Here is a 24,889-nt window from a genome sequence, read left to right on the forward strand (position 1 = left end):
TGCGTCCTAGAATTTAGGAATATCCTGTAGAATAAATGAAGATCAGCAAACTCTTGTAGGAACATTCATTGGTTGGTGAGTCACGTGTCTATAAATAGTATTATGCATAGCAAAAACACAAGTAAACTATTTGGATTTTATTTTACTGTTTTTATTTTAGTTCGCCGCAGACGAATGCATTATTACCGATAGAAAATAGCCATTTCTCAATAATGGATGCTCTCTGGCGCTATTAGCGAGCTAGTTGTCTCCTCTGTTCTAGAGTCTTCTTCGTTTTCCTCCTGCGGTTTGTATATTCTATTGTATATCCTGTACGTGCTCTCCAGTTTTCTATTCAGCGACTTATTAAGCACTTTGAGGTTGTTTATAGCCTCTATTCTTTCTGTCTCAAGCTCTTTTAGGATCTTTATTTCTTCGTTTTTCTCCATCAAGTCCATTTCCAGCCGGTTATTTATTGTTTCAAGCTCTTCTTTGTCGTGTTTGTAGTTGTTTGTTTCCTGCTTTAAGATGTTTTCTGTTTTTATTTTGTTTTTCAAGTCTTCAAAGTTTCTTTTTATAATATCGTTGGCTTTTCGAAGATCTTCTTCTATTATTCTATTCTGCTTTTTCAGCCTCTCAACGTCCATTGTGTGTTTTTCGTTCAAGCTTGTTAGTTCTGATATTCTCGCGCTAAGCTCATCCTCCTGTCTGAGCTTCTGTTTCTTGTGGCTTTCGAAATCATCCATTTCTTCTTCGTGCTTCTTTCTAAGCTCTTCCGCTGTGTGTCTGGCAGAGCTAAGCTCTTCCTTTAAAATGCTGTTCTCTCTTTCAAGTGCTGCTGTGTGTCTGTTGAGCCTGCTGAGAATGTCTGAGATATACATTTTGTACTCTGCTTCGGAAAGATCTTTCAAAGGAAGCTCTAGGTGCAGAATATTTCTAAATGCGTTTCTCTCTACGATTTTCAGTGTGCTCCCCACCTCAATAAAAAGCTCTTTCCTCTGCACTCTCTTCAACAGTTCGGCAAGCGTTGTCATAAATCTGAAGAAGTCCACCCGAATGCTCTGTGTTTCTTTTATGCTGTAGTACTCTGTTTCGTTTATCCTAGACAGCAGGATGGTAAATGAGGCCTGGTTGTACAGCTTTAGTTCAAATGCATTTGGTTTTTTGGATAGCTCGCATGTGTACTCTGCTGTGCTCCCATCCTTGAAGATGTTTAGCGCACCAGAGAATAAAACTTCATTCATAAATAAAATAAAATTAGGGCTAGTTATGAACAAGTGTGCATAAATAAATATTTTGTATGCATTTTAATTATGCACACCATCAAAATAGTTAGCTTTGACGAAAAAGAAGTGGAAATTAGAGAAAAAGAAATGAAAACCAAAAAAAGAGTAGTGGATGCATACGACATGGAGGATCCGTTTTACCAGGAAGACGAAGCCGTGGCTACATTTGAGTGTAAATACAAGAACTTTTTCTGTCTATCGGGGGAAAGCTTGGTGGAGAGAAAAAAGGAGGAAAAAGAAGAAAAAGCCAAAAAAGAAAAGAAAGAAACCAGCAGAGAAAGATATCTCAAGCAAAAACAGGAAAAGTTGGAAGAGTATACAGCGGCTCCTGAAGATGCCGATAGAATAATAAAGGAGCTGGTTACTTTGGAGATACTGACGGCACAGGAGCCGAGCAGAGACACCTTGCTAGACGAAATAGTTAAGGTGAAGCCTGGAGAAGACAGAGAAAAAACAGGAGCAAAGATCGATGAGCTCATGAGCAAAGAAGGACTGCAGAATCTCCTGAAAGAGGCGGAAGAAGAGTGCAAAAAGATAGTTGGCGAAATAGAAGTAGAAATAAAGAAAAAAATAGAAGAGAGCGCCGAGAAAGAGACCGTAGACGAGAGCTCAAAAATAACACAGCTGTCGTTTGATGATGACTTTTTGGAAAAGCTAACAAAGTACACGGAGATAGAGTATTTGTGTTTCTTCATCAAACTGTTCCTCGCTGGGAAGAAAAGAATACTAGAGCACAAAGTAAAAAAGAACATAGTAAAAATGCTCCAAGAAGTGTTTCCTGTGGAGTACAGAAGCAGTTCTCTGGGAAAAAAAATCGCATCCTATGTGATCAAAAAGAGAAGGTCTGAGCAGAGCAAAGAGTCGCAGTCTGAAGAGAACATGGACAGCAATAGCAACACAGAGGACGAGACTCCAGACACGCCCATAAAAACCACAAAAACAGAAGAATCTCTTAATCCGAACGAAGAAGCTGCTAGCAACATAGAAAACATCTCCTCTATCGGCTCCCCCAGTGAAAAAAGCAGTATCGCAGAAGAATTGGAACATGTCTCTGATGAAAAGCTGGAGTTACCGTCCAAAACTGAAACAGATGATGCAAGTGGCAATAATGCGCTGAAGAGCTTGCAAAAGTCTGCTCCTCTTAAAAAACCTCCTGTTCAAAGAAAGCGAAAAATACCGCTTCCTAAAAATAAAGAAGAAAAAGCTGTTACATCCCCCAATGGCGATGCTGATGATAACACAGCAGAAAATACAGCTGCAGAAGATGAAGATGATATAAAGGCTGCGCCTATTCCAGAAGAGCTGAAGAGTGCAGAAGAGCCAATAGATACACTGCCAGAGGATGTTACTGACACCCCCAGGAAGCTGCAGCCAGTATCAGGCAAAAAAGTGCCAAAGAAAACAAAAGCCACTGCGCCTAAGCCTGTAAAAGCAAAGGCAAAAGAAACAAGAAAAAACAACAAAAGACAGAAAGAAGCAGCAGCACCATCTAGTGATATAAATAGTACAAATGACGCAAAAGAAGAAGAGCCGGTAGCAGACAAAGCTGCTGAAGAAAAAGAAGAAAGTTTTTCACAATATGATACAATTAGCATATAGTCATTTATAAAGGCTGTGCTAAAAGAAGAAGTATTTAACTAACTATTTGCAATGGAAGATAGAGTAGATCTATCAAACTTAATAAATCTGAGAAAAGATGTACTAATTAGCATGTTCTTTTTTACGCATGGGTTTAAGCTAAGCTAAGGTGTTTATACCTCGAAAAGGTAGGAATAAATTTTATTTTAATGATGAACATAAATGAAGAGAAGACGGCAGAAATTGTTTTAGATGTGCCAGATGCATCAAGAAATAAAAAAATTACAAAAACAGCCGGGAGAAAATCGATCAGAGAGTACGTAACTTTGTTTTTTAATCGGCTGGGCATAAAATTCACTGCTAAGCCCATTCGGCTCAACGTTGACATAGAAGAGATCAAAAAAGACTTGAAAAATCTTGCAAAGAATGAAAATATTGATGAGCACATGATTTTTGGCATATTGCACAGCTTGGTGTCCAACCACACAAAAATAGTAGCTGACAAAAGTCTGAGCGATCTGCACGCATCTCTGTTGTCTGAAATAGCGACCAATGCACTGGAGCAGGCCATTGTGGCGTACAGCTATGATGAAAACGACTGTCTCTACAAAGAATGCAGCAACACAGGAACAAATGAGAAGATTTTAGAAGCGCTTAGAGAAGGCCTAGGTGATCTGATGCACAAAGACCTCCCAAAAATCATTGAGAAAAGGATTAACAGGTGGTACAAGTATGTAATAGAGCTGAAAAAAGTGGATGCAGACTCGTATCTCACCTATGCGCGAGACTACTTCAACGAAAGAGCATGCATCTTATATATGGTGTACAAGCCGCTCATCTACAACTTAAGAAACTTTGTTGAGTCTTTGAGATATGACAAGGAGTCTATCTTTGAGGAGTGCAACTTATTTAGGAAGAACGAAGAAGGGGTATACAACCTCGACCATGCAGTCAATTTGCTTATGAAAAACAAAAAGTATCTCCAAAGCTACTTCACCAGTTTTAGATCGCCAAAAAAGGATGAGATGCCAGAAAGCGATAAAAAACTTCTGTTTACACTGTACCAAATGTGGGAGACCGTGCCAGATGTTTACACAAAAATACACAACTTCACTGACTTTGATAATGCGTATGTGGACAGCTTTTACATAACAGGCGACATCGAAAAATCAAACAAAAAAAGTACTATTGCAGATCCAACAAAGTGCAATTATAGAAACATTGCAACCGGGAAAGAAGTGGCAGAGAGGCTGGAAGGGAGCAAGTTTTCAGATAGCATAAAAGCCTACATTGTAGACAAAATTGCAAGATACAAAGAGCTTGTCAAAACAGGAAAGATGCAAGACGAGATAGGCAAAAAGCTACACGCTGCTTTAGTTGTATGCAGTGCTTCTTTGCTCACTCTTGGCATAGTATCGAGCTCCTTATACGTTTAATAAATAGCGCTTTATTGTTCAGTTTTTAGGCCTATTTTTAATTTTATTATTTTCGAGCCTGTGCAAGAGAAAGAGCTTTAAACGGCAGTTTTACCACCAAAGAAGAAGCATAAATCTAATTAAAATTTTTAGGTAAGCCATGGGGAGAGAAAAGGGCTTGGTCTATAGCACAGCAGAGAACGCACCAGATAGAATTACAAAAGCAGAAGAAAAAATGTATCTTTGCTTAGACATAGATAGTGCACAGCCCAAAAATAATGCATTAGCATCTGGAAAGCCCGAAAAAAAGTACGTATGTGTCTACACCAGCAAAAAAAGAGTCAAGTCTCTCTTAAGATCCATAGTTATTAACATGCTAGAAAACAATGACAAAGTGCTGGATTTTAATGAGCTGTTTAGAGTTTTAACTATACTAGTGGCTAAAAGCACAGAAATCAGAGCATGCAGCTCTGTTCCAGAGCTCCACTGTAGCATACTGAAGGACATAGCCATATCGCTCGTAGAAAAAGGCCTGGTAAATACGAAGATAGAAGCCTTTCAGCATCTATACAGCATAGCTGACAAAAAGTCCACGCCTCTTGAGATATCTGGAGCAATCGAAAAGACGTTAAATGATTTGCATGGCAGCGATCTTTTTACAAATGTACAAAAAAAAGTTAACAACTGGTATGGAAGTCTACTCGCTTGCAGACTGACAGAGACAGGCACAAGCGCGCGCCTTGGCTATGCAAGAATGATCGCAAATGAAGAGGCTATTTTCAATCCAGTGCTAAACAGGAACACAAGAGCCTATCTGAAAAATATACTTTTTAGGATAAACAAGATATCCAAGAGCAGCTCAAAGAAAACTGCCAAGCCAATTCAGCTATTCAAAAAGAACAAGCTTGGGATATACAACGTAGACGTTGCACTGGAGCTTGTCCATGTCATTAAAAAAATGGCAGAGTATTCGTCTTTTGAAGAATACAGCTCGGAGTACAAGGATGCCCTTAGAAAGCAAAAAGCTCTTTTTGAAGCTCTGTACCTAAAATGGCCGCTGGTAAGTGCTTTCTACAACAAGCTGCACAAGGACCTCAATTTTCTAAAAACAAAATACACCACTCTGTTCTTGGAGGAAGAGCACGCAGCGTGCAATGCAAGTTTACTAAGCCACCACAACAAGCCCCCTGTAAATATAGATAGGAATAGCATTGAACATTTTAAAGAAACTGTATATGATTCCTACAGCAACTGGCCAAGCGACTTTCGAGAGTATGCACAAAACAGGATAATGAGACTGGAGAACCACCTATACATTAATGAGATGGCCTGGCACAATAGAAGCCTCCTCAGCAAGCATAAGATAGTAGGAGGGTGCTATTTTATGGTTATAATGATCTTAGGGACCGTAGGCATCCTGTGCAGCTCCAATGCCATTTTCTTGGCAGAGTATATGTTTTTTTTAAATAACGAGCTCTTTGCCTAATTGGTCTACTGCTAAAACCATGTGGCTAAATCTAGTACAGACACAGGTGCATGGACAGTGGATATACATTAATGCGGAAGGTTTATACTATATTAATAAATGTGTTTCATTCTAATCAGTGCACATCTACTTCTCGACTACTGCTACGTGTTTTAGCAAATACTTATCAATTACTATATAGGCTCTATGCCAAATTTTATTTTAGTAGTAGAAAATACCGTAAAAATTTGCTGGTTCTGATGAATAATACCGAAAGAGAAGAAAAAACAGTTACTGATTTGAAAGAAGAAGATGCACAGACTGGCACCATAGAGATATTAGAGGCACCTAGCTCTAGCAGTGAAAGATTGGAAGAAGCAACACAGCCGGTTAAGCTTACATTTAGCACCGACAGGTTTAAAGAAGAGCTGAAGACTATTGCAGAAGAAAACACAAAATCTGCCCAAATAGGAAAACTCAGCAGCTACTACACGTTTGTCAGCGCTCTTACTAATTCAATAAGAAAAAGCTTGGAGATTGAGACATGCCCTGCGATGGATAAGGCTCTTTCTTCTTTGATGCCTAAAATGGTTATGCTTATGCTTGAGGAAGTCTTGCTGTTAGATAAATCGAGTGTGACTGAGTCCTACTACTACGACAGACTCTCTAGCATCAATACACATAATGCTTTATCGGAAAGTTTCCCTTTTGCCAATGATCTGGATGTGCCCAGTCTCGTGCTGCTGGTTGAAAATAAAATTAATAGCTGGTACACTACGATTAAAAAATCAAACAGAGTATTTTTGTGTGAATACTTTTTGCACGTTAACAGAATTCTATGCCAAAAAAGATTTAGCAACAGCATACTAAATGCAAAGACAAAAGACAACCTGAACGAATACATTGCCCATTTGAAAAACAATGATCTGCTGAGCACAGCCCACACAAAAACTAGTAGAGATATTTTGTTTGAGAAAAACAAAGAGGGGGTGTACAACATAGACCACATAATAGACGTGTTTCTGAGCAAAGGCGGTGAAGTTGGAGACTTTTTTACCGGCTCTAAAGTGCACGCACTGCCAGAAATAACAGAAAACGATAAAAAACTCCTTGTAGCCCTGAGCAAAGAATGGCCGCTGCTAACGAGTGTGTACTCCGAGCTTAGCAAGGTGATAGATGGAAAAGTGCAGGAGATAGACAGGCACTACCTGACAGGAGTTCCTATGTACGACAGCGGATGCATAGGCCTTCCCTGCCTAACAAGAGGTGCATACAATGAGTACATCGATAAGGTAAATAACTTAGCGCACGAAACAAAGCGCCAATACAAAAAATATCCCTATGTTGTGCGAAAATACATAAAAGAGAAAATGCTGGATCTGAAGAAGCTCATAAACCCTCGGCGCACCATACTGTACACTGCTAGGTCTATAGACAGCATAGGCAGCATGTATGAAGTCGATTATGACGGTGAGTGGTTGGACGAACAATACACAACTGCCATTGAAAAAAGGAGAAAGAGAAACAGAATGCTTCTGACAATATTCACTACTGCAGGATCTTTACTAATGCTCAGCATGCGCACAATAGGAGCTAGCAGAACATTAGAGCACGTCTATGCAGCCCCCAAGCTATAGCCAAGAATAAAGATTAGTTCATTTTTCTGTACAAAACTTTTCTCTCTTATTCACTTGAGTAGTGCCACTATTTAATTATTATATCAACAATCTGCAAGCTAATGACAGCTAGTAAATGTCATGCAGTTAATAAGTGCAAGGAATATGGATAGGAATAAAAACAGAGAACATCGCTGAGCACCCTGAAATGTAAATATAATTGATATATCTATTTACTCTTTTTATTTTTATATGGCCAGCCTACTAGCAATAGAATATTGTAATTAGATACTTCATTAGCTAAATTAAAAAGTGTATTTGTAAATATTTTATTTATTTTACTACTGATAAATGATGGCACCATAGTAATAATCACGCAGGACATGAAGTAGACTATACCAGCATTGTACTAACAGCCCGTCTAAACTTCTCTGGGTCCAGTAGATTCGAGGAACTAGCTGGCCGCATAAAAAGAGAGAGATGAAAGCAGAAAATACTTCAGACATACACACAGCCCATGCACAGAGAAATCACTTGAATTATCTGCGCATACATGTATAGTATGCTTTTTTGCTGCTGCCTGACTAATACTTACACAATAAATATATTTTTCGTCTATCGTCGTGCTCCCGTAGCTCAGAGGTAGAGCACGGCACTTATGGGTGGGAGCCTCCTGTGTTTGAAGGCTGTAATAAGCTGAGTTATGCCGGGGTCGTGGGTTCGATCCCCATCGGGAGCATTTTTTCCTAGTTTTTAATTTTTAGCAATTTGTAGAGCCAGTTGACCTCCTTCTCTTCTGCGCTGTATCTTCGGCACAGATGCAGGAATATTGCCTCAAGGTCTGCATTGTCTCGCGGGTTGTTTTGCTCTGATATGATCTTTGCCAGGACCTTTAGCATTTCAGTGTCCATGATCGTTGTGCTCTTCAGATACTCTCGCGTTATTGGCGCAAGGCTTGTGGGGTCATAGAGAATCGATAGTAGGATTCTTGCAAAGGGTGTTTCCTCCGACTTTCTGCTGTCTTGGTAGTAGTCTTCTATATCTTCGTCTCTTATCATTCTCAGCAAGAGCTCAACCTCTAGAGACTCTTTTGTTTCTCCCTGGAGGTTCGCTTTTTTAATGCAGTGGGAGACTGCGTTGTGCAGCACAGGATTGTTTAGCTCGTTGTTCACACTGGCCAGTAGAAGCAGTAGTTTGCTCAGTGTTATTAGCTCTTGCTGGTCATCTGTTGATAGATATTCAGTTAGCCTGTTTTCTGCTCCAGTCTCGTTTTTAAGTATTTTATCCACCAGCTCTACGTATGCATCTGATATGCCTATGATTGCCCCCATTTCTGTCCATTTCTCATCTCCACTGCACTTTCTTTTTAGCTTGCTGTATTCTTCTGTTATTTTTAGCACGCTTTCTACTTCTTCTGTGCATATTGCCTCTCTTATCTGTATAGCATGTATGTATTTCTTGTACTGAATGGCTTTGTTCTTCTTTGATTCTTCAAGGTTTTCTTCTAGCAGGGCATTGATTATCTCCAGAGCCTCTTCTAATTTCCCAATTTTTATGTGTAAATATGCCTTGAATATGCGCACACTCGCCAGTCTACTGCTGCTCTCATCCGTTATAGTGCTCTTGCTTAAAATGGACATCTCTGATAGCTCATGTGTTTTTGTTTGGTTTTTCTCCATTTCATCGCTTTCCACCTCTTCTACAATTTTTATTGCATATTTGTACTTCTTCTGCACTGACAGGGCCTCTGCCAGCGCCATTTTTATCTTATACTCGTATTTCTGTGCCAGAATTTCCTTTGCTCTTCTTTCGACTATCTCCCAGTTGCCTTGCTTTTTGTGGTATTTCATGCTTATCAAAAACAGGTTTGTGCTATCCATGCTGTGTGCTGTCCTGAGATATTTGTCAACAAAATGTATACTTTCGTTTTTCTCTGTTAATATCAGCGCCAGGTCATTGATTAAGTAATAGTCATGTGATCTTTCCTGGTACAGCTCTCTGAGAAGCATTAGAGAAATTTCTTTTCTATTTTTTTCGTAGTTGCTAATCGCTAGCAAGTGCCGGAAGTACTCTATGTTCGCATTGACAGTGTATTTGTACAGATTTAGCTCTTGCATATCCCTGCTTCTCTTGCAGCCCAGATACTCTTTGCTGTATACACTTTTGTACTCTGCTGTGTTGATATTTTCCTCTGCTATCTGATTTTTCACTATCTTATTAATGTACTCGCACAGAAACTTGTGATAGCCGTACACTCTGTCAAATACACTGCCGTATCGGTCTATCTCATTTAGATACAGCCTGTGCATATCTATTCCTTTTTCATTATCTATCAAGTATTCACATACGCCATCTGTTCTATTCTCTAGGACGTGTGCATGCTGTATGATGGCATTCAAATGGTACTTGCTGTGTATTATGTCTAGAATGTAACTGAATAAAATGTCTCTATAATAGTCCATACTATACAAACTAGACATTGTTTTTAGAAGAAAAGCCTGTATAACCTGAGTGCTGTCTGCACTAGCAGCGGATAAGTCTTCCAATCCACTTGCAGTAGTAGAATCAGTTTTAGATTCTTGGCTGCTTGCACATTCTTCTTTTGTTTTTTCATTGCCCAATACAGACAAAGTACTCTTCGGTATTTTTTCATATTGCAAACACTCAGAGAGCACATCGTCACCAAGCGGTCCCTCTTCATAGATGCTACAAAGAAGATCGTTCATCACTTTTATGTTCATCGACTGCATTGCGTAGTTCATTAGAATTAGAATGTTCCTGGGATGCGATATTTTCCTAGGGCTGTTAGAGCATCCTCCCTTTACATTATCCGATGGCTCAGAATGGTGCAATTCTATGGCACTCTTTATGCTATATTGTCTATTGCTGAGTATTTCATCTTTTGTCATGCTCTCTAGAACGAGCGTGTCTAAATACTCCTTCTTCAGTTTGTAGCTGAGCCCCAGTGCGTTTTCCATTTCCTGGTAGATCTCTAAGACAACTTTTTTCTCATTTGGGAACCTCAAAAGCCTGATGGTTGGCGATAGCGTGTTGTAGTAAACTTTTTTATAGTGCGATATCTCTCCTAGCACGGCAGGAATGTTTAAAAAATCAGATAGCACCATTAGCACAGCTGCTTTGTTCTCTATTTCCACACCGTTACACACTAGCTCTCTTATAAACAGGAGCAGTCTCCCAATGGATTTGTAACCGCTATACGTTCTTGTTGTAAGAAACAAGAGATACAAATTGGCAACTTCTTCCAAAAATATTTTTGGATACTTTTCCACGAGGGCACTATAGTACTTGTCTAGGTCTAAACACTTTTCTATTATACACTCCAGCTTTCTAGCTATCTCTTTCCTGCAGACAGAGAACCCTCCGCTGTCTACAATGGACTTCAAGTCTTTTTCAAAATTTCTAAGTCTTGTCATAAAATAGCTCTTAAGCATATTGTGTCCTTCTTCTTCGAATCTATCCTTCATAGCTAAACTGTCAATGGAATCTTTTCTCAGACAGTAAGTGCTGAAAAAGCTCATGTATTTCTCTATGTCGTTGTACAGGTATATATTAGACAGGAAGACAATGCACGAATACTCGGTTTCTGTGTATTCACTGTCTTTTGCATTTTTCAACACGGCAAGAAGAGCGGCTTCTATTTCTATTATGTCCTTTGCATCTAAATACAGAAACTCGTACGTTATGTATATCTTTGACAGGCCTTTGTATATATCTAGCAAGTCCTCAGGAGACACGGACAGCTTCAGGGCTCTTTTGTAGTACTCCACAGACTTACCGTACTTGTTCTGTAGATAGTAGCAGTATCCTGCGTAAAATAGTATCTTGCCATCTTCTTCATCTTCCAAAGCATCTAGTGCGGTGCTCAGTGCTTTTTCAATATCGCGGGTTTTTATGTGGTTTAGAATGATCTTTCGAAGCTTCTTCATAGAAGCAAAATAAAAAATAAAAAAACATAAATTCCAAGATGCTACTCTATCTCCAGAGTGCTCTCTGCACCTCCCATGGAAATGCTTCGTGCTGTGCAAGTTTCTTGGCTCTTTCGCTCCCAAAATCGCCAATTTTTTGATTTTTATTGCGAATGATAATTATATAGACAGATTTTACTAAATTAGGAAAGCCCTATTGGATATAAAGTATTTAAGGAGAACAGAAAGTGAATTTTGGGGCGGTGGATGGCATTGTAAATGTTTTTATTCTCCTGCCCTGCTAACCCGAGCAATTGCTGAGCAATTATCAAAGGCATGCTTTCCCCATGGGGTGGAGGGGAGGCTGCTTTTCTTTTGTTTTTATAGGAGGGACACTAAGAAAAATAAAAGTCTCTGGTTAGTAAATTCTATTTTATTTTTGAATTATTTTTAAACAGCAATAGAGCGCTATTCTATCTGAAAACAGGAGACACTTTGTGCTGCTTAGCAAAAGACAGGAGAAATAATCATGCTTCTACGTCTTTTTACTTAGTCTGAGAAAGTGAATGTCTCCATTAAAAAATGATTAAGATTGTTGTACTATCGAAGGGTATGGTGAGTGATCTATTGCTGCTCCTTTAGATTGCCTTGGCTTAACTCTCTATTTCTTCTTCTCTTTCCAAGAGTGTTATTAATTGTCCTATGGTCTTTTTCTTAAATTTTATTTTATTCAATTGGAGTATTGGCAAAGCAAAGAGCACCAATACTCGCTGCAGGAAAAGAGCTAGAGCTGAGAGTAAGGCCATGTGTAGAGAACAGCAGTAGATCCTCAAATGTGTGCAATTTCTTGGGCGGGGATAAAACTAAAAAAACGTCCTGACAGGGACTCGAACCCAGAACCTCCTGATTAGAAGTCAGATGCGCTGCCAATTGCGCCACCAGGACACACATTATATTAAAAAGTAGAATACTTCTCTATACTAGCACTTCCAATCCTCAACTGCATTTGTCTTTTGGGTAGTGCTTTCGTGTTGTGTATGCTGCGAACAGCTTAAAGCAGATCCAGAAAAAGGGAGACAGGAAGTAGGCTAAGACATCTGAGAGCGTGTTTATCTCTGCTGACTTGCTGAACAGCCGGGTGACAAAGTCTGAGTATATTATCCTGCTTTTTGGCATGGCATTGAGGAGCGTTCTCGCCCTGTTTTCAGGCAGGGACATTTTCGAAATTGAAGAGCCCTCTATTTTTTTTGTTATCTCTGGCTTTGTTTTCTGCTCTGTAATGAAGCCGTTGCTCTGTATTGTTGACACGTAGTATATGTACAGATCCAGGCCCAGTATAGACGATTCATCGTACACTGACTCGTAAAAAGAGGAGAGTGCAGACTTGCTTGGAGAGTACATGCCGTATCCCGTGAAAGAGTGCAGGCCAAGCGTTGATGAAATAAAGACCAAGCTTTTTCTCTTCTCGTGTGTTACGTGTTTTAAAAAGTGCAGGTAGACTCTCACCGAGCCAAAAAAGTTACAGTTCATGATTTTCTCCATTTTCTGCACTTCTATTTCTCTCGCAAGCGACGGAGTTGCAAAGCCTGCGCAGCAGAATATAAGGTCAAAATCAGAGGGAATGGCATCGACTGAAGACTGCTCGGTGATGTCCACAGGATGTGTGCTAAACTCTGGCACAAACTCACTTAAGGTTGATGGCGATCGAGAGGTGATTGTTACTAGAGCCTTTTTGTCTTTTAGATCTTTTGCCAGCGCTAGGCCTAGCCCGCTGCTTCCTCCCACAATAAGAACCTTTTTTCCTTCGTAGTGCATGTTTTTATGAAGTGTGTTCGAGTATTTATTGTTGTATCTACGTGTGAAAAACAATCGAGCACTGGGAGGTGTGTAGGATATTTGCACTGTTTGCTCTTTAATTTAGCTTTTGTTTGTTTTTCACTCTTCTTTATTTATTGTGCTTTCTGTGTTATTTGCATGCTCTCCATTTTACTTTTTGTGTTTTTTGAAAGAGTATCTTTTTTTTTAGTGCGTACCCATTTGTTTTTGTACAGCACACAGAACATTCTTTCCAGCCGGGTTGATGGCGTGATTCTTGTGCACTTTTTTATTTGTTTGGCGTACTTTTTCTGCATTGCAGGAGGAGCTATTTCGGCCAAAATAGGGGGGCAGTGTCTATTAATAGCAGGCTCTTTGGTTCTGTACTGTGCGGGAGCTCTGCTCGTCACATTGTCTTCATTGATTAACGGAAAACTCTTTCTATTTCTGGGAATTCTTCTCATTTCCTTCAGTGCGGGTTGCATAAAGCCAAATATAACAACCCTAGGAGCAGACCTAGTGTACAATGGAGAGACCAGAGTCTCTAAAGACCGGTTGGTGCGTGATAGGAATGAGGCTGTGGTTGGGTTCTTCTCTGTTTTCTATTTTGTTGTCAACTTGAGCAGTTTCCTTGTTCTCTTCATTACGCCTAGTGTTGTAAACAGCATTCTCTCTGTTTTTATTGATTCGTACGCAATAAGCAGGGAGAATTTGAAGAGCCTGGATATTTCTGAATATTTTCTGATTTTCTTTTTTTCTCTTCTGTGCACTCTCACGGCCCTAGTGGTTTTTATGTTTATTGTTGTGGACTGCAAAATATTCAAACGACAAAAACAGGAAAAATCTGTAGATAGCGGCATGGGCCGAAAAAATAGCGAAGATCTTGCAAAAAAAGTAGGGCTTAGAGGATACAGCCTAAAAGACAACATTCCTCTGATAATCGGGTGGATGATCTACGACCAGATGAGCTCTACGTGGATAGACCAGGGGAAAAGAATGAACTGCAGTGTAGATCTTTTTGGAAAATCAGCCAGCATAGCGCCCTCTCAGCTAATACTCCTCAACTCACTCGGCCTTCTCTTTCTCCTGCCTTTCTATGATAGGATAGCAAACAAAACTCTATCTTTTTTCAAACTGTCGCATGCCCATCGTTCAAGAATGGTGTATGGCCTGTGTTCAATAGGAGCATCATACTTCTTCTATTTTATTCTCGAGGTGTACATGCTGCACAGCAAAACTACGCCATCTATTCTGTACCAGCTGCCGCAGATACTCGTTATTACAATAGGAGAAGCGCTGATTAGTGTCTCGGGAATGGCTGCCGCATACAACGGAGGATCAGCCAGCGAAAAAAGCATTGCAATGGGGTACTGGTACTTCAACATGGCAGTGGGCAATTTACTAGTTATACTTCTCTCCACTTTCTTTAAATATCTGAATGTCTCAACCGAGTACCAAGCTGCTACTTACTTGCTGCTGATTGCAGGAACAACAGGAAAAATGGTGCAGAATAGAAGAAAGTCTGCTGATGTTGCGTCTTAGCCAAAGAAAATATGCGCTACTAATGGATGGCACTGAAATGAATGCAATCTATGAACAAAGAGAGCCCAAGAAAACTTTTGCTGAACAAAGAGCACAGCAGCTAGTCTTTAGTTTCAATAGTATTTTAGAAAATAAAGAAAAGAGAATGTTCTCTAGTTGCGGAGATGCGCACTTAGCTAGACAGTATAGGGTGTAATTGAACAGATACAAGATCAAAGCCAGGTCTAAAAAGTAGTCCAGTGAGTAAATAACTGATGTAAATTTATTTAAAGAGCATTTAACCAGTGTTCTAGAAATAGCTTATAAGCACAGACTGGTGCATATGGAGCCTAGCGCAGCCCATGGATGAAGTCTATAAGTGCCTGTTCTGATGCCTGCCCATTGAGCCGTGCATAGAATGTATTTTTATACTATTGTAGCATAGTGAATAAATGTACTAGTGTTGAATCTTTTCTGTTCTCTGGTGTAGAGTGTTCTAGGCAGTGATGCTCGGGTTTTTAATGAATGCAGAGAGTCTGTTGAAAAACAGCGGTCTGTGTGGCGGTATATTATGAATCTTTGGTTTTGAAGAAATGGTTTTGTTTTGGGTGTTTTCGTTTTTGCTATTTTCTATTTTTTTAAATTATTTTTTAGCCCCTTCATGACTTTAAGATTCACTGAGAGCGCGCAGATGCAAGATATCATTCGTATGTACAATACGAACATTAACGGTAGATCCACAATTGTGAGATCTCTCACCGGAATAAGGGGAATTGGCCTGAGAATATCCACATTAATATGCAAAATAGCAGATATTGATATGTCTCTAAGAGCAGGACAAATAGAGCAAGAGAAGCTAGACCAGATTGCAAAAATACTTGAGTCTCCCCAGTCCTTTGGAATCCCAGAGTGGATGCTGAACAAACAGAGAGATCCTGTAAGCGGAGAGACAAAACAGCTGATAGCCAACCAGGTAGAGGCAGACTACAGAATGTACCTTGAGAGAGCAAAGAGGCTGAAGCACGTAAGAGGTATTAGACTACTGAAAGGACTGAAAGTTAACGGACAGAGAACTAAGTCTAACGGTAGAAGAGGAAAGACAGTTGGAGTATCTAAGAAAAAATAAATTATGATATGATGATTTTGCTATGCTGATAAATATTTAAATGAAAAGTTCGCGCGGCTTTGCTGATATGTTCTGTGAGAGTCTAGTAAGCACCTATGAGTTGGGGAGAGTGTCCAGAATGTTTTTTGGCACAATGCCCTCGGGCACCAGTTCGTATCTATACGGAAGAAGCTCTTTGTACGTGTTTTTAATTGTTACATCGGTGACATTTGTCACTATCTGGATGTCTTTTTGTATTTTTCTCTGGTTCGGGAACAGATATGTGATCAGATAGATGATGGCCGCTGCTATGGAGTCAGGAGACTTTCCAGCAATGCAGCCTATCTCCTGTGCTCGCTGGCTGATGGTCAGTGCAACCTTCTGTATGTCTATGCTCAGTGTAAGATCAGAGCAGAATCTGGCCACAATGTCTTCTGTTGATACAACCGCCAGCTTATCAATGTGCGGGAATATTGCTTTGTAGCAGCGCCCTATTTCCTTTTTTGGAACTGCTGTGAGAATGCTTACTTCCTTAAACGTGCGCACAAATCCAGCCTGTCTGCAGGCTATGTATATGCAGGCCGCAGAGACTCCCTCTAAGTTTTTTCCTTTTAGCACTTTTTTTTCTTCCACTGTCTTAAAAACGTACTTTGCTGCATCGGATATCGTTTTGGAAAGATTCTTTCTTTCGCAGAAAGCAGTGATCAAATTGAGGCCATTTATCAGAGCTCTTTCTGGGCCGCGCAAGCTGCTCTTCATCTGTGTCTTTGCCAGATTGTAGGATGCCAGGCCAGAGCCAGACGATATCAGAGTGTCGAGCTGCTCTGAGTCCAGGAACGGGTTGTTTGGCCCTCCCACTCTGCTGGGGTTTTCTCCAGAGTCGCTGAAAGTTCTCCACTCTCCTCGCTCGTCGATGATTCGGCTTCCCACAATACAGCCGCAGGAACCGCACACGTTATATCCATTTTTGTAGTCTTCTATGATATTCTCCTCTTCCTTGCAGTCTGGACACTTTTCTCGTTCAGTTTTCTTCATCTGCATTCTGTTTTGCATTAAAATATTTTAGCACAGCCATTTTTAATTCTACTATTAATTTTATGAAAATGGATATTTGGTGAGTTTTGTTTCTGTGGAAGAGCGGCTCCTTCTGTGTCTGCAGAGTGTTTATTTTTCGAAGCAATCATCGGTATTTTGAATTTATCCAGAAATTTTACTTCCTTTCAGTGGTGAGCATAAGAAATAGATGATATACAGCGAGTGCTTGCTGGCATGGTGTACTATTTGTCTGTTTATGGAAAAGTTCGTTGGTGTTTATTTTTTGATGAGAGATAGTGCTAGATTATCGTATGGACTGGAAAACCTCTGCAGTAGATGGCTTGCACTCTGTTTCATCCTTTCCGCGCATAGTCTTTGGGTGCTTACGGCACTCTCAATTGAATCTTCATGTGCCAGTTGTTTATTTCAAAACATTCTATAGATATGCTTTTTGCACATTTTCATTGGCTGAAGGAATATGATCTTTATGAAACTGTTTTATTCCATCTATATATGGACTGCTCTATTTGCCTTATTTATGCGTGCACTGGTATTTATTTTGTGCTTATTCTCTGTGAGTGCTATGCACGACTCAAAAAAAACAAATGTTGGGTTTTTCATTGTGCCCAGACACAAAACAGACGATAGCAATACGCCTGACGTAATGACGCTGGAAGACGATGGAAACTGGTACTTTTCAAAGCCCAGCGACACTAAAAAGCAAATATTCATTGTAAAAACGCCGTATGGAAACAGACTGTGTCTAAAGAGCGACAGGAGTCTGTGCTTAAGAGTGGAAAAAGCCGTTACAGACTCAAGTCTGTCACTTTTCAGGAGAAAGCTGTGCAAGAGAGCAGTAAAAAAGAACAACATAGAGATTGTTCCGAGCCCTTATAAAAACTTTTACATGATTAGACTGAAAAGATGCGAGATCTACTGTCTGTACAGCCACAGCATGAACGATACACAGTCAGCACACGAAACAGCTCCAAACATTGCAAAGTGCAACTACTCCAACACAAATAACCACTTTTATCTGCTCAATGAGTACGATATAAACAGCTATGCCCCAGAAAAAGATAAGAATGCAGATAGTGTCATCACAGATATCGATGAAGACTATTCACATGCCCGCGCCCACCAGTACGACTTTGACCACCATATCCACCACGGTCATAAAGCACATACAAAGGCTGCATTTGCCAAAGGCCTAGCTGTAGGCTTGCATAGCTCTAGCAATGCGTCTTCCGATGATCTTGGAGCTGCAGAAGATCTGGCCAGGACCCTAGCTGACCTGCATGGGCCAGAATACATGCACATCCTTGGGAGCGCGCAGAGCAAAGCCCATTTGGCTCCGGTCATCCCAGCTGGATACTATCCGCTCTCTCATCCACTGATTTCCAGAGTTCGGGGATTTATATATCCTATGTAAATACAAATAAACATGAGAAAAGAGGGAGTGCTGCTAAAGGTGCTTTGCGGGCTAGCCACCCTGTGGGTCCTGCTGACTGGATATAAAGTACTGCGAAGAGCATTCATGCCCAAAAGAGGAAAAGAGGTGCTCAAAGCATCGGGGCCAAGAGATGGCTCGCAAGATGCTTTCTACGAAATGCCAAAAACAAAAGAAGAAAGACGCGCAGAGCTGGGCAGGGGTACATGGGCCCTCATCCACACAATTGCTGCGAAGTATCCTCCGTATGCGAGCCGAGAACACCAGTCAAATTTGATTAAATTTATTGATCTATTAACAAAACTGTTTCCCTGCGAAGAGTGCAGAGGACACTTCAAGAGCTTGGTGGACAGCTTTCCCCCCAAGGTCTCCTCCCGCGAAGAGTTTGGGCTGTGGACATGCCAGGCGCACAATATAGTCAATAAGCGGCTGGGAAAAAGAGAGTTTGACTGCACAAGGCTGGACGACCGGTGGGACTGCGGGTGCAAATAAACATATACACATTTTATCATTCGCACGCTCTTTTTGCCGGTGGAATAAAACGCCATTTTTAACTGCGAAGTTCAAACTTCTTTTCAAATAATTTTATTTAATTTTTATCCCCAGTTAATTATGGCAGAGAAAGAAGAGAAAGCAAAAAAACTAGGATTGCCCAAAGTAAGAGCACTCGCAGCTGAAGTAATTGGATGCGGTAGAAACAAAATATGGATGGACCCAACTGAGTCAATCAAGCTCTCAGAAGGAAAAACCAAGGAGCAGGTCAACCAGATGATTGATGATGGACTGATAGTCAGAAGACCAGACATTGGCCAGTCCAGAGGAAGAGTCAGACAGTTTAGATTAGAGAAGTCCAAGGGCAGACACAGAGGTCTCGGCAGAAGAAGAGGTACAAAGAACGCCCGATTCCCCCAGAGAAAGATATGGATGCTCAGAATAAGAGCCATCAGAAAGGATCTCAAAGAGCTCAGAGCCGAGGGAAGAATCGACAGGACGATGTACAGATCAATTTACTTGAAGGCAAAGGGAGGATACTTTAAGAACAGAAGAATGATGAAGGAGTACGTAGTCAACGAAGAAGTCAGAAGAAAGAAGGAAGAAATAGTCATGGCACAAATGAATGTTTCAAAATAAAATTTTATTCGTTTTTTCTATTTCACTTGCCATTTAAAAGTTTAAATTTTTTACGAGAGGAGCATGCCAAATAAAAAAATAAAAAGAGAAAGCACAGAGAACGAGCTGGAGGAGACCTTTGAGGACTTCAACCAGCTGCTGGAGCGCGCAGAGAAAGAGTACAGCGGCTCGGAGAGCGAGTCTGGCAGCGAGCACGAAAACATCAGTGAAAATGAAAACAGCAGCGAAGAGCTGAGCAGAGATACGGAAAAGAGCGAGGAAGAGTCAGATGCAAGTGCTCACTCAGATGCTGATGAAGAGCTGCTTCGGCTAGACGAGCTGAATAACGAAACAGAGGAAATAAAGCCCTCGCAGAAAAAGGAAGATCTAACAAGCACCTACAGACTGCTGGCCGTTATGCACAAAGATGGGCCCTCTGGTACGCTCAGCGCAGAGAGCTATGAATTCCTGAGCTCTTTTAACTTGGAAAATACAATCGAGGTTTTGGAGGAAAAGTCGAAGAGTGTCATAGGCCAGGTGGAGGCGCAGTTCAAGATACTCCCGGAATACAAGAGGATGAACAAGCAGAAGCCTCTGAAACAGAGAATAAAGCTTGGAATAGCAGAGAAACTAAAGAAAAACTTAAACGGGTACAGCGACATTCCCTTTATCATTGGTATAACAAAAGACTTCTGCTACAAAACAGGAACTAAAATATACAATAAAAAACCAGAAAAAAGAAGAGTGGAGCTGAAGGTGGACGAGAGAAAAGTGTACGAGAAACTGGTGGGGTTCTGCAGCAGGACAGGAGAATACGCGTGGTCAGAGGAGAAGAACGATGAGTTTGTTAAGTGTGTATTTAAAGAGTGAAATTAAAATATTTTGATGATTAAAAAAGTGTTTGGAAGCATTCTTTCGTGCGATGTTCTCAGCATGCAGAGCGAAATAGATAGACTGGTTCGGATGGGAATAAAAGGACTGCACTTGGATCTTATGGACGGACACTTTGTGGAGAGAGTGTTTCTGGGAGAAGATATAATAAATAGAATTGTTGTGAAAAATCCTGATATGTTTGTAGAATGCCACCTGATGGTCAGCAGCCCCTTGAATTCAATTAAGCACCTGGATATATCTCGAATAGATAGAATAGTAGTGCATCAAAGAGAGAAGCTGCCAGAGATAAGTGAATACATAGGCAGCAGCGGATGCAAATTAGGACTAGCAGTGGTAAATGAAAAAGAAATAGAGGGAATAAGCAGCACAGATAAGCTAAAGATAGATAAGATACTAATTATGGGAGTGCCTGTGGGAGAAGGCGGGCAAAAGATGCTTTCAAAAACAAAAGAGATGATTGAGTTTGCCACACGCAGGCATAAGGATCTGCTAATAGGCGTAGATGGTGGGGTTAATTTAAGCACTCTGGGGGAAGTTCAGCTAGCCGATGAAATAGTGCTGGGATCCTGTTTATTTAGCGAAAATGGCGAAGAAACAGCGCGCAAAATATTTTCTTATTTGGGCCTCTAATAGAAAGAAAAGAATAAAAATTTTACATTTATTTAAGTATTAATGGGGATAAAAAGTCTTTGGAAAATGATAAATGGCAGAGTCCTAGAGATGGAGGAGATGGACGGGCTTCGGCTGTGCATTGACGGGAATCTGGCTCTTTTTTCGTGCATCTGCAGCTCAAACATTGTGTTCATTACAGAGTACACGCTCAAGTCCATCCAAAAGCTGTTTGCACTAGGCGTTGACCCAATATTTGTTTTTGATGGGAGAAAGCCTCTTTTCAAAAGAAGGCGTCTGAGACAAAGATACGGTCTAGAAAACGCTCTGGAAGCAGAAGCAATAGAGGATGTGCCAAGAGATGAGGTAGAAAAGAGCAAAATGCCAGAAAAAAACAGACTGGCTGATCTGATAGAGAAGAGCAGCGAGATTTTCAAGAAAAAACCGCACGAGATGGAAGAAGCAGAGGGAGATGAAACATTAAAGCATCCAGACTTCAATAGAATTTTGAACGATCAGGATTTCTCGATGTACCAAATAAAAAGAGTAATGGAAAGGTACAAGTACATCAAGTCAATAAGCAAGCAGAGAATGCACGGAGAGAGCAATTTGATGTTTAAGCTAAGAATGCAGCAGAACTTCAATGTAACGGAAGCATGCGAAGATACTGCGCAAAACGACTTCAAAGAAACTCTTTTCTGCATAGATAGCATAAAAAACGTAATATACAAGGCCGAAGAGCCAGCACCTGCTAAGAATCCAAAGCCTCTGGCTCCGGTAAAAAATAAACCAGAAGAACACAGCATAAAAATAGACGACATTGCTCTGACTGAGTATCAAAGAGAGCTCAAAATGTACCCCATACTAAAAGAAGATCTTTTGTTGAGCAAAGAGTCTGTAGACAAAGAAACTTTGCCATTTTCGTACAGAATCATAATCGACATTCTTGACGCTTTTTCCATCAAGTATGCGATAGCACCAAGCGAGTCAGACAGCCTGTACAGAAGCATAGAAAAGGCAATACACACAGACGGGGTGGTAACAGAGGACAGCGATGTTTTGCTGTTCAGCAGAAAGCCCGTGTATAGACATGTATTTAAAAGAGGCAATTTTCCAAAAGTATTTGCAGAAAAAGATAGCCCCATTGAGTATAGCCGAGCTGAGCTGCACATTCTTGCCTGGCTGCTGGGGAATGACTATGTGCAGGGCATTCGCAAAGTAGGGCCCAGTAAAGCAAAGTACATTATTGGGCTGTACAGAGAAGCCGTTAAAAAAAAGAAAGAGCTCGAGAATAGCTCAGAGAGTGTTGATGTAGGTGCATTAGGGCGCGCAGTGGACTCAATACCTGAGATAGACATCGATAGAGACTTGCCTGCGCTACTGCAGCTGCAGAGAATCTACGCAGAAAAAGAGTTTAGCGTAAAAATAGAGAACCTCCACCCTAGTCCCATAGACAAAGGAAAAATTTTAGCTTTTCTAACTAAGCGAACAACGTGGATAGAAAGTGAGAAAGAGGGATTCTTCAAAATGGTACAAAATCACAAATATCAATTATAGAGCAGTGATGCGAGAGTTGCATAGAATAGGCAATAAATGAGTAATGTATAATTGATCCAACCTTGCATCTTCCAAAAGACAGCCATTGAATATTATTCGTGCAGAAAAGAAGTATCATATGCTCTGTAGAGAATTTAGGGTAGTATGTATGCACGCCATTAAAAGAGTTGGCAGCAAGAATAATAAATGCAAATCAGTAACAAAAGTTTATGTTTTTATTCAATATTATTTACACAATTTCACTAATACTATTTTTGATAAAGACCGTATATAGAAAATCAAGCTGTTCTTTCGATTCAATCATCCATGTTCTCTTGTTTCTTAGCTTTACGAATAAATCAACGAAGAAGAAAAGCTTTTCTTCTGCACTTTCTTCTATCTTTCCGTTTACAATCGAGTCTCTAAATATGCTATAGAAGATAAACGTGCCTGTTCTTCCAACGCCTGCTAAGCAGTGCACTATCACCGGGCCTGACTCGATGTTCAATAGAAGCCATGCTTTGTACAGTATGTCAATTGCCTTGAGCATATTTAAACTTGGCGGCGCTTTATCTACCCAATTCAGACACTTTATTCTAAATATATATGCATCTTCTTTCTTTTTGGTTTTGTACCGCTCTACCACAAAGTTTTTATTCTCTTTTTCTATTACTTCGTGCATGTCCCTATAATTTATTTTTGATGTGTCTTTTCCAGAGCGCGAAACATAGCATAAAAACTCTTCAGCTGAGAAGATCTTGTCTAGGCTGTATGATACTTGCAGAAAATCCTGCTCCCAGGGAGGATGGTCTCCAATTAAAGAAATTACTAAACCGCACTGGGACTTTAGCAATAGCTGGTCTGTGCAGTCAATGGCATGCTTGGTTGGATACTCCATTGCAATGAAATCCTTTGAGTTTTCAATCAGCGATGCATTCAGCTCGCCTTCTAGCTTGTATTTGCTCTGTATTACGCCGTAGTTGTAGGAGTGGATGCAGCTGTATCTAAATATGCTGTTTCTAACGCTCTTGTATGGAACTTTTAGTCTGTTGGCCATTTTCAAGAAGTTCTCGTAGTCTGTTCTTGCAAGCTCCAGCAGCTTTGTTTTCATTCTTTCGTTTTCTCTATTTTCTTCATTTGGCATGCACGCATTCATGTCGAGACGCATAAATAATTTTAATTTAAATATCTCGACTGCAACTTTACCAGATGAATGCAGTTTTAGTAGGGATGCATAGAAAGAGCTCCTGTGTCAACAGAAAAAACAGTAGAACATATAAATAAATAGAGCACTGTTTGTTGTTGTATGAAAATTGAAGGAAAGACCACGGATGAAATTGTCCTAAAGAGGAACATTGGGCTGGGAAGTATTTCCCCGCAGATTCTCAAAAAAACCCTGCAAAGAGGCATAGAGTTTAATCTGTTTGTCGTGGCAGAAAAGGGCATAGGAGCGAAAACGCTCATCTCTTCTATTTATAACTTAACAACTTTCCCGCCGAAAGTGCACACGCATGCTCCAGAGCTAGTAGAGTACTCCGCACTCCTTCAATCGAACGGCATCTCGTTGAAGCTAACCGTTTTTTTGTACCAGGGAAAAGAGGCATCTGTTGTAAAGGATTTCCTAATTGAGAGAAACTCAATGTACAACAAAAATAACATAGGGTTAAGAAGGGAAAGGAAAGAAGATCCGCGCATACACGCATCCTTGTTCCTTATCTCGCCCTTTGCGTTCAAGCAGCAGGACATCGAAATAATCAAATCGCTCTCTGAGCTTTCAAACACATTCCCTGTTATTCCGAAAAGAGACATATTTACGTCACACGAGCTGGAGGCGTACAAGGAAAGAATAAAAAAACAGCTGGACTCAAATAGAGTGTTTGTGTCTGATCTGATACCTGCAGGCATAACTGTGCTCTCTGTGGTGGCAAGCACCAGCATGGTATCTGTATCAGGAAAGCCTGTGCGAGGAAGAGAGTACAGCTGGGGAATAATCAACGCCGAGGATCCCTTGCTGTCTGACCTAGCACTGCTTACACAGCTGCTCCTATCTGTGCATTTGATTGACCTGAAGAAGAAAACTGTTGATTTATACCAAAAATGGAAAGAAACAGTCGTATCTGAGCTGCCAAGCCTGGAGGGACAGGACAAAGACCTGCTGAGGGATATTGAGTCCACAATTGCAGGAAACTTCAAAGAAAAGATGCTTGTGCTAGAAAAAGAAGAACAAATGATCGATCAAGCAGTGAGATCACTCGCAGAGCCAGTTGTCAAGTGATAGCAAGGATCAATAAATCTCCTATTTTATTCTTTTGAGTGTAGCCTTCTCTACTCTATTGCTCAATCTTTATCAAACATTTAGATGAGATCTCTTCCATTCCATATTTGCAGTTTGTCATCTCACTGAATCAAACCATCTCATCATCTTATGTTTGTAGAACAGAAGTGCCAATTCTCTTTTTATATAGCTGAGTTAAAATTAAAATTTGCATTTGAGAAGAGAAAACGTGTATAGCTTTTTACCAAGCTTACGCAAAAATATTTTGAGAGTT

At 40.4% G+C, this 24,889-nt stretch overlaps 18 protein-coding genes across 18 annotated transcripts; 13 read left to right on the forward strand and 5 right to left on the reverse strand.

Moving 5' to 3' along the window:
* Nucleotides 1-206: 206 nt before the first annotated feature.
* On the reverse strand, nucleotides 207-1,223 carry NEMIN01_0823 (uncharacterized protein; the record flags this gene model as incomplete). Its single annotated transcript, XM_051476765.1, has 1 exon — nucleotides 207-1,223. The coding sequence occupies one exon, from the start codon at nucleotides 1,221-1,223 to the stop codon at nucleotides 207-209; it is 1,017 nt and encodes a 338-aa protein (XP_051332725.1).
* Nucleotides 1,224-1,292: 69 nt separating this feature from the next.
* NEMIN01_0824 (uncharacterized protein) lies at nucleotides 1,293-2,864 on the forward strand (the record flags this gene model as incomplete). Its single annotated transcript, XM_051476766.1, has 1 exon — nucleotides 1,293-2,864. One exon carries the CDS (start codon nucleotides 1,293-1,295, stop codon nucleotides 2,862-2,864), a length of 1,572 nt encoding a protein of 523 aa, XP_051332726.1.
* Nucleotides 2,865-3,052: 188 nt separating this feature from the next.
* Nucleotides 3,053-4,279, forward strand: NEMIN01_0825 (uncharacterized protein; the record flags this gene model as incomplete). The annotated part of the gene is made up of 1 exon (XM_051476767.1): nucleotides 3,053-4,279. The coding sequence occupies one exon, from the start codon at nucleotides 3,053-3,055 to the stop codon at nucleotides 4,277-4,279; it is 1,227 nt and encodes a 408-aa protein (XP_051332727.1).
* A 139-nt stretch (nucleotides 4,280-4,418) lies between these two features.
* On the forward strand, nucleotides 4,419-5,744 carry NEMIN01_0826 (uncharacterized protein; the record flags this gene model as incomplete). The annotated part of the gene is made up of 1 exon (XM_051476768.1): nucleotides 4,419-5,744. One exon carries the CDS (start codon nucleotides 4,419-4,421, stop codon nucleotides 5,742-5,744), a length of 1,326 nt encoding a protein of 441 aa, XP_051332728.1.
* A 239-nt stretch (nucleotides 5,745-5,983) lies between these two features.
* Nucleotides 5,984-7,360, forward strand: NEMIN01_0827 (uncharacterized protein; the record flags this gene model as incomplete). The annotated part of the gene is made up of 1 exon (XM_051476769.1): nucleotides 5,984-7,360. One exon carries the CDS (start codon nucleotides 5,984-5,986, stop codon nucleotides 7,358-7,360), a length of 1,377 nt encoding a protein of 458 aa, XP_051332729.1.
* A 725-nt stretch (nucleotides 7,361-8,085) lies between these two features.
* On the reverse strand, nucleotides 8,086-11,286 carry NEMIN01_0828 (uncharacterized protein; the record flags this gene model as incomplete). Its single annotated transcript, XM_051476770.1, has 1 exon — nucleotides 8,086-11,286. One exon carries the CDS (start codon nucleotides 11,284-11,286, stop codon nucleotides 8,086-8,088), a length of 3,201 nt encoding a protein of 1,066 aa, XP_051332730.1.
* Nucleotides 11,287-12,261: 975 nt separating this feature from the next.
* Nucleotides 12,262-13,080, reverse strand: NEMIN01_0829 (3-dehydrosphinganine reductase; the record flags this gene model as incomplete). The annotated part of the gene is made up of 1 exon (XM_051476771.1): nucleotides 12,262-13,080. One exon carries the CDS (start codon nucleotides 13,078-13,080, stop codon nucleotides 12,262-12,264), a length of 819 nt encoding a protein of 272 aa, XP_051332731.1.
* A 159-nt stretch (nucleotides 13,081-13,239) lies between these two features.
* On the forward strand, nucleotides 13,240-14,622 carry NEMIN01_0830 (solute carrier family 15 (oligopeptide transporter), member 1; the record flags this gene model as incomplete). The annotated part of the gene is made up of 1 exon (XM_051476772.1): nucleotides 13,240-14,622. One exon carries the CDS (start codon nucleotides 13,240-13,242, stop codon nucleotides 14,620-14,622), a length of 1,383 nt encoding a protein of 460 aa, XP_051332732.1.
* Nucleotides 14,623-15,262: 640 nt separating this feature from the next.
* On the forward strand, nucleotides 15,263-15,727 carry NEMIN01_0831 (small subunit ribosomal protein S18e; the record flags this gene model as incomplete). The annotated part of the gene is made up of 1 exon (XM_051476773.1): nucleotides 15,263-15,727. One exon carries the CDS (start codon nucleotides 15,263-15,265, stop codon nucleotides 15,725-15,727), a length of 465 nt encoding a protein of 154 aa, XP_051332733.1.
* A 93-nt stretch (nucleotides 15,728-15,820) lies between these two features.
* On the reverse strand, nucleotides 15,821-16,747 carry NEMIN01_0832 (transcription initiation factor TFIIB; the record flags this gene model as incomplete). Its single annotated transcript, XM_051476774.1, has 1 exon — nucleotides 15,821-16,747. The coding sequence occupies one exon, from the start codon at nucleotides 16,745-16,747 to the stop codon at nucleotides 15,821-15,823; it is 927 nt and encodes a 308-aa protein (XP_051332734.1).
* A 532-nt stretch (nucleotides 16,748-17,279) lies between these two features.
* On the forward strand, nucleotides 17,280-18,173 carry NEMIN01_0833 (uncharacterized protein; the record flags this gene model as incomplete). Its single annotated transcript, XM_051476775.1, has 1 exon — nucleotides 17,280-18,173. One exon carries the CDS (start codon nucleotides 17,280-17,282, stop codon nucleotides 18,171-18,173), a length of 894 nt encoding a protein of 297 aa, XP_051332735.1.
* A 12-nt stretch (nucleotides 18,174-18,185) lies between these two features.
* NEMIN01_0834 (mitochondrial FAD-linked sulfhydryl oxidase) lies at nucleotides 18,186-18,683 on the forward strand (the record flags this gene model as incomplete). Its single annotated transcript, XM_051476776.1, has 1 exon — nucleotides 18,186-18,683. The coding sequence occupies one exon, from the start codon at nucleotides 18,186-18,188 to the stop codon at nucleotides 18,681-18,683; it is 498 nt and encodes a 165-aa protein (XP_051332736.1).
* A 120-nt stretch (nucleotides 18,684-18,803) lies between these two features.
* Nucleotides 18,804-19,322, forward strand: NEMIN01_0835 (large subunit ribosomal protein L19e; the record flags this gene model as incomplete). The annotated part of the gene is made up of 1 exon (XM_051476777.1): nucleotides 18,804-19,322. One exon carries the CDS (start codon nucleotides 18,804-18,806, stop codon nucleotides 19,320-19,322), a length of 519 nt encoding a protein of 172 aa, XP_051332737.1.
* A 63-nt stretch (nucleotides 19,323-19,385) lies between these two features.
* On the forward strand, nucleotides 19,386-20,171 carry NEMIN01_0836 (uncharacterized protein; the record flags this gene model as incomplete). Its single annotated transcript, XM_051476778.1, has 1 exon — nucleotides 19,386-20,171. One exon carries the CDS (start codon nucleotides 19,386-19,388, stop codon nucleotides 20,169-20,171), a length of 786 nt encoding a protein of 261 aa, XP_051332738.1.
* A 15-nt stretch (nucleotides 20,172-20,186) lies between these two features.
* Nucleotides 20,187-20,825, forward strand: NEMIN01_0837 (ribulose-phosphate 3-epimerase; the record flags this gene model as incomplete). Its single annotated transcript, XM_051476779.1, has 1 exon — nucleotides 20,187-20,825. One exon carries the CDS (start codon nucleotides 20,187-20,189, stop codon nucleotides 20,823-20,825), a length of 639 nt encoding a protein of 212 aa, XP_051332739.1.
* A 42-nt stretch (nucleotides 20,826-20,867) lies between these two features.
* NEMIN01_0838 (uncharacterized protein) lies at nucleotides 20,868-22,361 on the forward strand (the record flags this gene model as incomplete). The annotated part of the gene is made up of 1 exon (XM_051476780.1): nucleotides 20,868-22,361. The coding sequence occupies one exon, from the start codon at nucleotides 20,868-20,870 to the stop codon at nucleotides 22,359-22,361; it is 1,494 nt and encodes a 497-aa protein (XP_051332740.1).
* Nucleotides 22,362-22,590: 229 nt separating this feature from the next.
* On the reverse strand, nucleotides 22,591-23,508 carry NEMIN01_0839 (uncharacterized protein; the record flags this gene model as incomplete). Its single annotated transcript, XM_051476781.1, has 1 exon — nucleotides 22,591-23,508. The coding sequence occupies one exon, from the start codon at nucleotides 23,506-23,508 to the stop codon at nucleotides 22,591-22,593; it is 918 nt and encodes a 305-aa protein (XP_051332741.1).
* Nucleotides 23,509-23,646: 138 nt separating this feature from the next.
* On the forward strand, nucleotides 23,647-24,615 carry NEMIN01_0840 (uncharacterized protein; the record flags this gene model as incomplete). The annotated part of the gene is made up of 1 exon (XM_051476782.1): nucleotides 23,647-24,615. The coding sequence occupies one exon, from the start codon at nucleotides 23,647-23,649 to the stop codon at nucleotides 24,613-24,615; it is 969 nt and encodes a 322-aa protein (XP_051332742.1).
* Between the last annotated feature and the right edge of the window lie 274 nt (nucleotides 24,616-24,889).

This window comes from Nematocida minor, assembly GCF_024244105.1.
Source record: "Nematocida minor strain JUm1510 chromosome Unknown 7919, whole genome shotgun sequence".
Taxonomy (NCBI): domain Eukaryota; kingdom Fungi; phylum Microsporidia; genus Nematocida; species Nematocida minor.